General features: G+C 53.7%; 2 protein-coding genes across 11 annotated transcripts; one reads left to right on the top strand and one right to left on the bottom strand.

The window, feature by feature from the left end:
- Positions 1-5,268: 5,268 nt before the first annotated feature.
- Positions 5,269-7,454, top strand: TMEM140 (transmembrane protein 140). The gene has a single exon (XM_049893379.1). It carries the CDS (start codon positions 5,269-5,271, stop codon positions 5,824-5,826), a length of 558 nt encoding a protein of 185 aa, XP_049749336.1. The 3' UTR covers positions 5,827-7,454.
- Positions 7,425-12,587, bottom strand: CYREN (cell cycle regulator of NHEJ). Of its 10 annotated transcripts, none has more exons than XM_049893380.1 (4): positions 10,161-12,587; positions 9,683-9,958; positions 8,692-8,767; positions 7,425-7,683 (listed from the first exon to the last, which is right to left on the bottom strand). In XM_049893380.1, exons 2-4 carry the CDS (start codon positions 9,817-9,819, stop codon positions 7,432-7,434), a joined length of 465 nt encoding a protein of 154 aa, XP_049749337.1. In that variant the 5' UTR covers positions 9,820-9,958; positions 10,161-12,587; the 3' UTR covers positions 7,425-7,431. The 10 variants fall into 10 exon arrangements, with proteins under 10 accessions (XP_049749337.1, XP_049749338.1, XP_049749339.1 ...); XM_049893381.1 differs by having other exon boundaries at positions 9,683-10,256; positions 11,992-12,587; XM_049893382.1 differs by having other exon boundaries at positions 11,992-12,587.
- Positions 12,588-13,860: the final 1,273 nt, after the last annotated feature.

The following is a 13,860-nucleotide window of genomic DNA, read 5'->3' as shown; positions in this document are numbered from 1 at the left end:
CTGATGACCTCTTCAAAGTCCCCATTTCCAAACAAGGTCATATTCACAGACGCCTGGGTTAGGACATCAAGCTATCTTTTGCGGGGGGTGGGGGGCACAGTTCAGTCCATAACAGGGGATGTATGGGAGTGTCAGGTGCAGTGGAAGGGGGGTGCTGGCATTTTGAAATGCTGAGCAGAGCAGACCTCACTAAGAGAGTGACATTTGAGCAGAAGCCTGAAGGAAATGCAGGAGGGAGACAGGTGAGCAACAGAAGAGCATTCTGGGCAGGTCCTGAGCTTGCCTGGAGTTTTGGGAAAGACCAGAGGCCATTGCAGCTGAAGCTGAGGGAGGGAGAGGGAAGAAGAACAGGAGAAGAGGTCCAAGAAGTGGCACGCACAGTAACAACACTGAGGCGTCCTGTTGATAACCAGGCAGGAAGAATGTCAAAATTGTTAATGTTGCTGGTAAAAACAGGGCCCCAGATTAGTCACCCTTGGTAGCAAATCCCAGAACATATAAACACCTGTCAGGTAGAGAATGTGGTGGAGGAAGCCAGATGTACTAGATTGTATGTAGCCCTCACCATCTAGGAGAGAAACTCTGACTTAAGGGACCGTAACCAGTGTCGCCTCTGTGGGCATCCCCATTCCGCGTACTGCGCACACCATGGGGATTTATTAAACACTTGGTCAATGAGATAGAATGTTCTACTGATGGTGGGCAAACGCCCAAGGAGTACCACTGGTGACAGCATGGAGATAAGGAACCATTTAGGTGCCAAGAGACTAAATAAGCACCAAAAAAAAAAAAAAACATTGCCATCGAGTCAATTCCGACTCATAGTGACCTTATAGGACAGAATAGAACTGCCTCATAGGGTTTCCAAGGAGCGGCTGGTGAATTCAACGAATGATTAACCACTGCGCCACCAGGGCTCCAGCCATATCTAAAGTCTGGTTCGTACTATTGCTAGACATTGAGGCAGGAGGAGTGATCTGAAACAAACACAGAAGAATGAGGTTTCTTTGTGTAAAACCAGTTAGTAGAAGAGGGAGTTTAGTGGGGATCTCAAATATAAGATGGAGCCCTGGTGGTGTAGTGGTTAAGAGCTCGCCTACTAACCAAAAGGTCAGCAGTTTGAATCCACCAGTGGCTCCTTGGAAACCCTGTGGGGCAGTTCTATTCTGTGCTATAGGGTCACCATGAGTCGGAATCAACTCGATGGCAAAAAGTTTTTTTGGGTTTTGAGGTAAAGATAAAAACAGGAGCAGTGACAGATTCGAGGTTATAAATAAGTGCGTGATGAGTGTCTACACAGCAGATACACAACGATTAAGCAGGGATCCTGTAGTGCACAGGGAGAGAGCACTGAGGCTGCTCAGGAGATGCAGACTCGTGCTGCAAACCCTCTATGAAAAGGGACCCAGGGTCTACGGGTGGTTTGTAAATTTCATTTTGATTCTGCAAGAAGTAGCATAGCAGCCCCCTGAACAAATTGTGCAGAAATTGTCCAATGGGAACCTAATCTGCTGTGTAAACCGTCACCAAAAACACAATATTTTCATTGAAAAAGAGGTAGCAGCCCCCCTCAGCCACCTTGAGCAAATAAGCAAATGCCAATAGCATGAAGTGACAGGAAGTCATCCGCCTGCCACTCACCCCTGCTCAAGTGCTCCTGGCTGGGCTCTGAGGGCAGGTTGTTCCTGTTGAGGTCTTGGGTGGGGAATGCAGACCTATGCCAGAGAGAAGTTCTCCAGCTCACCCCGTTTCTCTACCTATGAGGCGTCCTGGTGCTCAGCCTCTGGAAAGCCCCAGCCAGCCCTGTTATCCAGCTCGGCAGGAACCAGGGACACCGCAAGCCTAGGGGGTTCTCAGTGCCACAATCCGTCAGAGTTCCAGTTGTCCCTCAGCCATACCCACAGGAAAGTTTCACTACTTTTAATATGAACCTGACAAGCACATAATTTAGAATCAAATGCTAAGTGTTTGTGTCTCTTTCAGCCTTTATTTGTTCACCTTTATTCAGTGTGGAAATTGAGGTGCTTAGACTGGAGAAGGGAACAAAAGGCTGCCTCACATGAATAGTCTAAGAAGCCTGTCACCCTATGTCCCTAACTGGGAAACGAGCTCCCCTTCTAGCTGAGCCCTCCCTCCCTCCCAAGGCCCTGAGCACACTGTGGCTCTCAGGGGACAATGTCGAACCTACATGCTGACCTGGAGTCTATGTCTGTCTTGGCCCCGGGGTTCTAATGTAGCTGAACGATTATGCTTTACCCTGAGAATTACAGTAGCGGAAGATTAACAACCTTTAATAAAGGGCTTATACGGATTGACAGAAACCCTGGTGGCATAGTGGTTAAGTGCTACGGCTGCTAACCAAAGGGTCGGCAGTTCGAATCCACCAGGTGCTCCTTGGAAGCTGTATAGGGCAGTTCTACTCTGTCCTACATGGTCACTATGAGTTGGAATCTGCTCGATGGCACTGGGTTTGGTTTGGTTTTGGTATACGGATTGATAAGCTAGCACAAAAACTCAGAATGATAAAAGAGCCAAGGATGGTCAACACTTAAAATATTTTAAACTTTATTATTAAAAAAAAAAACAACAGTAACAATGATATATCATTTATCACTCTCAAAGATGAAGATGTGAGAATATTCAGTATCGGGAAGGACGAGATAAGCGTTCTCCTGAACTGCTGGTGGAAGGATAAATTGATTCACAGGCATAGTCACCATTTATGCAATTACAAAATGTTATAAAAAATTCAAAAACTATGAACTATGATATGCAGCCATTAAATTGTTAGGAAGCATTTTAGTAACGTGGGGAAACGCTGATGCTATAGTGAGGTTTACAACGTAGGATACAAGCATATGCTCCCGTGGTATCAGCTCCGTAAGACATCATCATACCGTGAGACCTGGGAGAGCCGAACTCCATGGACTGCCTTGTTTTTCCAGATCTCGCAAGTTTTCCGCCTTTGACAGTGTGAAGTCTTACCACTTTTCTATCACTCTCTATTAGTGGAAAATATTTGTGTTTTCCTGCTCTGACACAGGTTCTGGCTTTTTCAGGTTTTACTGTAGAAGGGAATGTGCTGTTAAGTGGTCATTTCTACCACCTGAAGTTGCAGAGGACTTAATCTTCCCTCCACACTTGCATGTATTTTTCTAGTTTGCCACAATCAGCATTTAATGCTTTATTATAAACAGGAAAGAGTTTATCTAAAAATGGCAACAGTGGCTCAGCAGTCTCCCCTTTTGTGCTCTGAAGGAAACACAGGCTTATCATCGAAGGGAACTGGGAAGCACACGTGGTGAGAACGTGATTACCAGGAGTGTTACAAACCAAAACAAGGCCAGGCTCTCAGGCAGCAGACAAGGGCACGTGGTGACACAGGGTTTCCAGCCAAATGCCCAGATACTGTGAACCAAAACCAAACCAAACCTATTGCTATCAACTCCTACTCGTTTCCACTCTATAGGCAGAGTAGAACTGCCCCACAGGGTTTCCAAGGAATGGCTGGTGGGTTCAAACTGCCAATCTTTCGGTTAGCAGTCTGAGCTCTTAACCACTGGGCCACCAGGGCTCCTCACACTATGAAGCCCTTAGAAAAAGAAGTGAGAACAGACCTCTGCTGTCTGTGTACAAGCGCTCCTGTCATCTTCCCATTTGTCAAAGGAGGCACGTATGAAACGTTCCATGTTGAGTGCTGGGGGCACTGTTTAATGGAGACAGATAGCATGGCCCCTGCTCTCAGGAAGCTCAGCTGTCTTAAGGAGAAATAACTGAAGGATAGGAGATGGCATTTTCATTCACTGAAGAATGTACTGAGCCCTACTGTGTGCCAGGCACCCATGCAGGGATAAACAGATCCTCAGAGAGCCGACAGCCTCAGTGGGCTCATAGCTAACCCAGAGTATGGGCTGGCTGAAGAGCTGGCAGGATTAGAGGCTAAGAAGAGGGCCTGGGGAGTCGGGAGTGGCTGTCAAGAGTTGGCAGGTGGGTCCGGATCACAGAGCCAGGGTGGAGACAGAGGAGCTGGGCCTACCGGACAAGTGCACGTACCATCGGGTGGGAAGGTGGAGGGCCTCAGGCACCAGGTCAGAGACCGAATTCTCAGTGCGTACAGTGAGAAGGGAAAACAGGAAACCCGAGCTCTCACTTCCTCCACATGACTGGTCACAGGCTTCTAGGCTCCACTTTCGTTTCATTCTCCATTTAAACCCTTCAAAGCCAGTCGAGAGAAAATGAGGAAGTGAGACACAGCGCTGCGCGTGGCGCGGCGTGAGGTGGTGCAGTCTCCCCCTCCGGGAGGAGCTGCATTTTTCACTTGAGCTGTTTTCACGTCAAAAACGTTTTGTAACAGTTTTTGGATGCAAGTGTAACGGGCTTCTCTGGGAGAAACAAGAAGGGGCGTGTGTGCAGTCATGTCCACCCTAGCTGGTGCCCGGACAGCGGAGGCCAATCACGCCTTCCGTCCTGTGAGCGTGAGGTATACATGGCGCTGCAGGCCTGGGAGTCCACCCCACACCAGAAAACTCCTTGGTCCGTTAAAAACACAGACAGAGGCTTTGTTAAACACCCAAAACTACACATGTTCCCACAGGGAATTTTCTATACGGCGGCACTGGTTAAAACTCCCCTTCATACCAATCTAACATGAAGACTAGATCTAACATGGAGGCTAAAGACACCTTTTTCTCCTGAGAATTCTTTCTGTAGCAAACGTGGTTGCCCCAACCAAGTGCTCCCACAAGGCAGCACCCGGACCAAATGCCACCCCCCCCAACAATAAAATGAAAGTTTCCAATAGTCTGTTATATTTAACCTGCTACAAAGGTTGGCCAAGGGCACTTCAGGTAAGACAACGCAGGCATTCCAAGCCTCTGGGAGAAGTCCCTAGGTGGTACAAATTGTGAACACACCTGGCTGCTGACCAAGAGGTTAGAGGTTCCAGTCCACCTAGAGGTGCCTCAGAAGAAAGGGCTGGCAATCAACTTGAAAAAAAGCAGCCATTGGAAACCCCGTGGAGGACAGTTCTAGTCTGACAGACACGGTGTCACCATGAGTCGGACTCAACTCCACAGCAGGTGATAAGCCTTTAAGAGACTTCTGAACTCAGCCCAGGGGCAGGTGCTGACTTAGAAAGTGGGTCTCAACACGGGTATCTCAGATTGCTTATCCTTTTGCCCCCTGCCTTCAGGGGATGCCAGGGACAGCTGGGAAGGAGAGGGGAAGCTGGACACTCACGGGGTGCCTCCCCTCAGGTGCCTGGCGAGAATGGCCATCCCGGAGCCGCAGCGGGGCGGCCGCCTGCTGTTCCTGGGGATCCTGGGCCTTGCGTTGCTGGTCATCGCCCTGCTCTTCTACGCACTGCTCTGGAAGGCCGGCGACCTCACCGAGCTGCCTGACCTCCGCATCGGTTTCTATAACTTCTGCCTGTGGAATGAGGACACAGACCGCCTGCAGTGCCACCAGTTCCCCGAGCTGGAGGCCCTGGGTGTGCCGCGGGCCGGCCTGGCCCTGGCCCGGCTGGGCGTCTACGGGGCCCTGGTCCTCACCCTTTTTGTCCCCCTGCCACTTCTCCTGGCACGGTGCAAGAGGGATAAGGGGGAGTGGCAGCTGGCCGTGGGCTTCCTGGCAGCTTCCACGGTGCTGCTGGCCAGTGGCCTGGGCCTCTTCCTGTCCTTGGTGTGGAGGTGGCTCCGGCTCGCCCTGCTGGGTCCGGGGTTTCTAGCTTTGGGCACTGCCCAGGCCTTGCTCATTCTCCTGCTTGTGGTCACAGCTGCATTCCCTCTGGGGGCAGGGAGGGACAAGAGCCAGCTTGAGAGCTGCTAGTCCTCTCTAAAGGCTCACGCAACTGTGAGGGTGTGTTGTTTGAACTATGCTCAGATGCTGCCAGAGAATTCTCAGGCTGGTCTCTCCTCAGCCATCCTGTTCACAGCTGATGCTGATCTCAAGCTTTGGCAGAGGGGACCCGCTGCAGACCTATCAGGCCCAGAGTGGCAAGGGCCACTGGGCCCTGCGACTTCCTAGTGTAGGCATCTGTCCTTCGGGACCTCCAAGGCCCCCTCCCAAAACCACACAGCTCGTTGCCACACACGTCTGCTTTAATTAACCTGAGCAAACCCTTCCAAGTGTATCCTCAGGAGGGTGTGGAGGCAGGGACACCTACCACAGGGCCACATGTCCAGCCTGATTCTGGCAAAGTAGAACCCAAGCAAGGTTTTTATGGCAACAAACATGGGGAGGGGCATCACAGGACAGAACGCCTTAGTGTCCCCAGAGACCTGGATCTCACGTGGCCCTATTCCCCTGCCTGCTCCCCGCTCCAGCTACTCCACCTGAGGGGTGGGACATGAGCCCTGCCCAGTGCCTCCACCCCCAGAGCCAACCCCGTGAGCCCAGGAATGGCTTCTGAGGATTCACATGACACGCAGGACAAGGAGAGCAGCCTGGGTGGCTTTGGAGGGTTCTCTGAAAATCCCACAGCTGGAGGCAGACAGACAGGGGCTCAGCTGGCAGATCCATTCCTGGTGGCTGACCTGGGAGCAGGGCAGAGTGGCCAAATGTCGGGAGGGAGAAGGTGAGAGGGATGGGGCCCCACAAAGACTATGCCGTGGCCCTGGAGAGGACAGAGCAGGGCCACCTCTGCACTGGGGAATGGATACAGCATCAGTACCTGTGCTGGAAACTGGATGGCAAAGGAAGCACCCCCATGCCCGTCAGGGCCACGCTGCACCCTGAGGTAGCAGCCTGGCTCCTCCCCACTCTCACTTTGGGCTGCATTCAGTGTCCGTCTGTCCTCGGCAGAGACTGCCAGTGATGAGGCCTGTGTGGTTCACCATTCACCAACCCACCCCCCTGGGCGACTGAAGCCCTGGCTGGCAGACTGTGGACAGGGTTTTTCTGGGTGCCTGGAGCCCTGGATGGCAGACTATGGACAGGGTTTATACCGGGGTGCCTGGAGCCCTGGATGCAGACCGTGGGCAGGGTTTGTCCGGGGCGCCTGGAGCAGTCAGGGCTCACCGAGTGACTGACTGGTTGTCTGCCCTGCAGCGGAAGATCCTGGGCAGGGAGAAGCTGTGCCCACTAACCTGCAGGGTCTCACCTGTTTGACAGCCGAGCTTCTCTTTGAAAATTGTTAACAACTCCTTGGTTCCAGTCGGTTTGACCCCCGTGGCCTCATCTTCCCTGGACCGTCATAACTGAATAAAACAGACTGGGGATCCTCGGGGCTGGGAGGGGACTTGGGCAGAGCCAGGGGGCTCCTCCTGACGCCTCACTTCCACACACTCAATAAAGCAGCTCCCAAGGCCTGAGTGCCAGGGCTTCTGAGCTGGGTGGACCTGCCCGCCTAGGGCATCGGGAGGCTGAAGGCAGACAGCCCATCAGCACTGTCCTTCAGCGGCTCTCAGACGGAAGTCCTGGAACAGGGCCCCATCAGCTGAAAAATATCTCCCTGACATATTTCAAGGCGTCCTCCTCTTCCTTCTGGCTTTCGCTGTGGGTAGAGTCAGATCCCCCCAGCTCCTGGGAAGGGCCGAGGCTGGGGGGAAGGCTGTCCTCGCCATTGTCCTTGTCCTCACTTCTGCCCCCAGGAGACCATGGTGACCTCAAAGAGCGGGGGGAGAGCTCCAGCTTATCAGCTTTGGCCGGGGCCTTCTGCTCCAAGGACTTTTCCCGTTTGCGGCCCTGCAGTGTTGAAAAAATGGCAGATGGGGGGAAGGCATTTTACTTCCCCGGCAGTCTGGGTGTCTGTGACATAGAACGTGCTCAGCAACACCTGGGAGCCAGCGTGTGACCAGTCAGCACTGTTCCCCAGTCAGTGACACCCATGCTCTCCCCCCTCCTTTCCCCCCACACCTTCCCACAGCTGTCTAAGGAATCACGGCCACCCTGGGAGGGAAAGGGGCAGGGGCATACGAACTGCTGAGTAGAAATGAAAAATAAACAGGAAAAATATGTCTGGGAAGGCAGGGTAAGGGGATGGAAGCAACACAGGGTAGAGCTGAAAACCCTGGGTCTGGGTCAAGCTGTCACTTATTGGCTATGTGACCATGGGGAAGTCTTTGAGTCTCAATGTCTTCACCTGTAAACCAGGGAGGATAATATCTGCAACACCTATTGTGGAGATTAGATGAGATCATACATACATAAAAGCGCCTCATAAACTATAAACTACCAGACAACTCTGAGGTGGTACAATTATTGTTGCTGTTGTGATTTCGAGAAGCAGGAGCTGTCTCATCCGACAGGCCGTTTCAGAGATAGCTAGCTAAACACTCAGGCCCCCCCCCCCCACCCTCTAGTAGAGTCATCCCCAGACAAGGAGGGCGTGCTCTCCCCGATACCTCATCTGTGGAGAGGGGTGGGGTGTGAGCTGTAGAGCAGACAGACGGGGGTCGGAGAAGCGGCCTGACAGCCACAGATGAACCCAAAGGCCGCAGAGAACGCAGGGCATCTCATTCATTCACATCAACAAGGGCCTGGTCTCTGCCCGTCAGTTTCTAGTCACAGCATTTTAAAAAGACGCTGACTCTTTGGTTCCAATCAGTTTGACCCCATGACCTCATCTTTCCTGGACCCCGATAATTGATAATTGAATAAAAACGACTGTGGGGATTCCAGACCCTCAGAGCTAGGAGGGGACACAGGCTGAAAGGAAAGCCAACAGCAGAAGAAATTCACAACTGACTTCACCTCGATCAGGACGGCCAGGGCGGCATCGACGACTTCTGCTTCATTCATGCAGTACACGGTTCTCATGGCGGGAAGTCTGCAACAGGGACCTGAGGTCAGGGATGAAGGGGACGAAAGGGAGAGCCAGAGGCTGGCGGCCTGGGCTCCCCAGGGACGAGAGCAGGATGCCTGTCACCCAGGGGCTGCCTAGGCGTCCCTGCAGGCAACGGTCAGCAGCTCCCAACCTTCCCTCCATCACCCTCAACCCAAGAATCCGGACACAGGACCCATGGCAGCTCCTGAGAGTCAAACTGTGAAGCACACACAAAGGCCCCAGTAGATCACACAGGCCCATCATGCTAAGACATGACCAACGCGTCCCTGAAGGCTTTATCACATTTAAATGAACCAGCAACTATATGAAAGGGGGGTCAGTCAGTTAAGGAAACGCAGAGAGGGAGGTGCCACAGAGGACTGCCCTGAGGGCTGGGTGCTTGTCTGGGAGTGTGGTGCTCTGGCCCGAGCCTGAGGCTGGTCTCTGCGGCAGGGACTCCTCCTACCTGATGCTGGCAGTCTAAAGGCCCCAGCATGACCGTCAACCAACACCCCAGCCCCAGTTTCTGAGTCCACTCAGCCCAGCATCTTGCTGCCACTTTGTCCTCTCTGAAGGTCTATCCTCAGGGACGGCAGGCCCTGGCCAGAAGATCACAGTGTCTGGGCCGCTATCCTGCCTCCTTGGTGGTTGGTTTTTGTTGCAAATGAACAGACTCGAGTTCTGGATACTGGCCTGAGGAGCGTGGCTAGTGTGTGTGCGACCCTGAGAGGCAGAGCTGCACCTGTGAGCTGACAGGTCACGAGCCCGATGGCGGAGGGCTCACCTCCCAGAGCCTGTCAGTGAGGGCAGCGGTCAGCTCCTCCCTGTAGACATTTGTCCTGTGAGTCTGCCTCCACGTTCTGCCACTGTGGAAGCCCCAGCCCTTCTCCCCTCCTCCACTCTCAGAGGTCACCCCACCTTGCTGCTGATGCCTTCGCCACGGCCGTTCTCCTCCTCTTGGGGTCCTTTGCTGGCACCACTGGCTTCTCAACCACCTGGGCTGTCATCCACGCAGGCAGGATCCTATTTTTATTCGCAGACTGCATGGTTTCCATCTCTTCAGTCTCTCACAAGAAGGAGTCAGGACCCAAGTTCCACGACTTGCTTTTCTATTTCAGGCCAGCAAATCTGACTCTCCCGTCACATCAGGAATTGCAGGTCTGTTTGTCTGGGATGGAATTCAATTCTTAATGCCTAAAAAAGAACAAGTCCCGTCAACTCCAGTAAGCTAGACTACTTCAGTCCATCAGTTGCAACGGCTGGTCAGGGTAGGGTGGGCCAGAGATGACCCAGGGGCGCAGGGTCAGGAGACTCAAGGCAGAAATGGGCAGGGCACCAAGCAGGTGGGCAAGGGAGCTGGCAGGCCGATGGCCTTGGGGAGACAAGGCACTCCCACCTGTCCTGTGCCCAGCGGTGTACATGGCAGTGACCCAACCAGGAAAGCCACAACACCAAGCCATTCACCACACAACGGGGAGGGGAGAAGAGCACCCTGCCAGGAAAGAGGAAGGAGGTGGAGTCGTCAAATGTCCCCCTCTGCCTGTCAACCACATGTTCGCTGTCCTCAGGGTGCCCAGCCTATCCTACTCAAAATTCTGTGATCTCTCCCTCCTCCCCCACTCTAGACTTCTTCTCTCCTCCACTTGGCTTGGTTACAAGAAAAAACCCTCAGGCCATACTGATTCACAGTAAGGCTTCACTGGCCAATATCCTCTCCCTTAGCCCAGATACTTCTGACTGGTCAAATGTTAACCAGAAGTGGGGATCAGGAATCCTAACTGTCCCTGAAGAGAATAAAACCCAGATCTAACTTGGCCTCCCTTTTCCCTACCCCCACCTGACTTAACTAATTATGGATAACATTGCAAAAATTGAGAATTCCAGAACACTTAACTGTGGTCATGAGAAACCTGTACATAAATCAAGAGGCAGTTGTTGAAACAGACCAAGAGAATACTGTGTGGTTTAATTTCAGGAAAAGTGTGCGTCAGGGTTGTATCCTTTCAACATACTTATTCAATCTATATGATGAGCACATAATCAGAGAAGCTGGGCTATATGAAGAACAGGGCATCAGGATTGGAGGAAGACTCATTAACAACCTGTGTTATGCAGATGACTCAACCTTGTCTGCTGAAAGTGAAGAGCACTTGAAGCACTTACTGATGAAGATCAAAGACTACAGCCTTCAGTATGGATGATACCTCAACATAAAGAAAACAAAAATCTTCACAACTGGACCAATAGGCAACATCATGATAAACGGAGAAAAGACTGAAGTTGTCAAGGATTTCATTTTACTTGGATCCACAATCAACACCCATGGAAACAGCAGTCAAGAAGTCAGATGATGCACTGCATTGGGCAAATCTGCTGCAAAAGACTTCTTTTAAGTGTTCAAAAGCAAAGATGTCACTTTAAGGACTAAGGTGCACCTGACCCAAGCCCCGGCTTTTTGAATCACCTCATATGCATTGGAAAGCTGGACAATGAATAAGGAAGACTGAAGAAGAATTGACGCCTCTGAATTATAGTGTTGGAGAGGGATATTGAATATACCATGGACTGCCAGAAGAATGAACAAATCTGTCTTGGAAGAAGTATAGCCAAAACGCTCCTTAGAAGCAAGCACAGTGAGACTTGGTCTCACATACATTGGACATGCTATCAGGAGGGACCAGTCCCTGGAGAAGGACACCGTGCTTGGTAAAGCACAGGGTCAGTGAATAAGAGAAAGACCCTCAGCGAGATGGGCTGACACAGTGGCCGCAACAATGGGCTTAAGCATAACGGCTGTGAGGATGGTGTAGGACCGGGTAGTGTTTTGCTTGGTTGTACACAGGGCCACTATGAGTCAGAACCAACTCGACAGCACCTAACAACAGCAACTTGACCCTCCCTAGCCTCTCTGTCCTAAAGCTCAGCCCCAACTCTAAGAGAAGCAGCTGAAAGGGCCCAGGTCTCCTCCTTTCACTTCGGAACCACCAGAAAGCTGCTTAGAGCTCCCGCTTAGAAAGGACCCTACTAAAGTGAACTTTGCCTAGAAAAAGGTAGTCAGGATGGAAGAAGACTGAGTCATAACTTCGTCTATTGCTCATCCAGGATGGCTGTTTACAATATTTTTAAAAACTGGCAAGACATCGTCATAACCTGTGACATTAGACAGATATCTGCCAACCCACCTTCATTTCTGTCAAAATTCAGGCGGCGAGGGGAGTCATTCTTACCACTGAGTAAGGGCCACCGAGCGCCAGGCAGAGGGCACAGCGCAAAGACGGTCAGAAGGCGGCTGGCCGGATCTGCAGCCCGGTCCCACTGACGGCAGAGCCAGCGCCTCCCGACCCTGGGCACCGCGCCCAAAGCCTCGGCGACGGCATCGTCAAAAACCGCATAAGCTGGAGTTCAGGGCTCACAGATGTCGGGGCTGGGGGACACCTGAGAAAATGCAACCCGAAGCCCCACTCTGGGTGAAACTGAGCCCCACCAGAACGAGACGAGCCCAGGATCCCCAGGTCATACCCCGCCGCTCTTTCCGGGGGACGCTCCCTCCACGCCTGCCTGCAGGAGGCGAGAGGCCAGCGACTGGGGAAGGGAGAGGGGGTAAAACATCCCCCGGGGCCTCGCCGCGTCACCCACACTGCAGCTGTCCAAGGAACCACTCGGTCACTCCGACCAACGGAAGGGAGGCAGTCGGCTACCTAGCCTCACGCCCGCTTCTCCGCCTTCGGGGCGGCTGTGAGCTCCCGCGCACCGCCTGGCTCTCTGAGCCCAACGAACCCGGCTGTCCCACGCGGTTCTGGCTCGGCACTTCCGGGCCCCAGCGCGTTCCCGGCCCGCACTTCCGGGCCCCGGCGCGTTCCCGGCTCGCACTTCCGGGCCCCGGCCGTGCTCGACCCGCACTTCCGGGCCCCGGCCGTTCCCGACCCGCACTTCCGGGCTCCGGCGCGTCCCCGGCTCCGCACTTTCGCTTTCCGAAGCATTCCAGGTCCCACGGCCGCCCCGGCTCCAGGCCGCCCCCTGCAGGCAGTCCAGGCTCGGCGCAGGCGGGCCCTGCAGGCTGAGGCTAGAGAGGCCGCGGCCGCGCTTGAATTTTTTTACAAGTGTCACCTCCGGGGGTGGAGGGTCCGACAGGCCCTAGATGCGGGAACCGAGTTGAACGCTCCCCGCTGGGGCGTGCACCCCGGCCGGGAGGTGCGCAAGCCGAGCCCCCGGAGTACAGGCACCATGGACTGCCAGGAGGAACGACTGTCTTGGAAGTGCAGCTCCTTAGAAGTGAGGGCGGCATGTTACCATCTGGGGGGGCCAGTCCCTGAAGCAGGACATCATGCTTGGTAGAGGGTCAGCGAAAAAGAGGAGGGCCCTCAGTGGGATGGATTGGCACAGTGGCCGACAATTGCGAGATGGCGCAGGACCGGGCAGGGTTTCCCTCTGTTGTAAATGGGGTCGCTGCGGGTCGGACCCACTGGCGGCACCCAACGACGTCCTCTTAACGGGAGGAGCGCGGACGGAAAAGCCAGCGAGCAGCCACGGGGGAGCCTGCATGGGGAGGCAGAAGGAAGAGTGGAGCCGCCGCGGGCAGACCCCAAAGGCGAGCCATCGAGACAGCAGCCGCGTGAGCTGTGGACACAGCGCAGCGGGGCGCCGGAGGCGGAGCTGCAGACCCCACGCGGGGCCAGCGCTCCCTCCCCGCGGGTGCCTGCGGTTCGCCAAAGCACCCCACCTCTTCTGGAGCAAGAATCCTCAGTCCCAGGGCAATAGGCTGGCAGGGAAGTTTCCTGCCTCGCAGTTTAAATAAACCCAGGAGATAATCAACGGGTTCAGGTTACAAAACCGCCTGCCAGGTGTAGTCAGTTTTGCTGCAGGGCGAACCCGGTCTCCGCCTCCAGCCCCTTTGGGAGGGAACCCACCTACACACCTGCTCCTCTGCTACAAGAATCCAATGGATCCTCGGTTCTGTTGTGCCCAGGACGAACCCCAGCCTCCCTGGGGCTGGCGTGGAGCAGCATCATTTCCTTTTGTGAATAAAGGAACAGAAACTAGCGATTTCTAGAGCTAAACCTACCCCAATTCCTCTCCTAAGCCTTTTCCCATTCTGG

Source organism: Elephas maximus, chromosome 8, assembly GCF_024166365.1.
Source record: "Elephas maximus indicus isolate mEleMax1 chromosome 8, mEleMax1 primary haplotype, whole genome shotgun sequence".
NCBI lineage: Eukaryota > Metazoa > Chordata > Mammalia > Proboscidea > Elephantidae > Elephas > Elephas maximus.
Note: the sequence above shows the minus strand (reverse complement) of the source record. Positions and strands in the feature narration are given on the sequence as shown.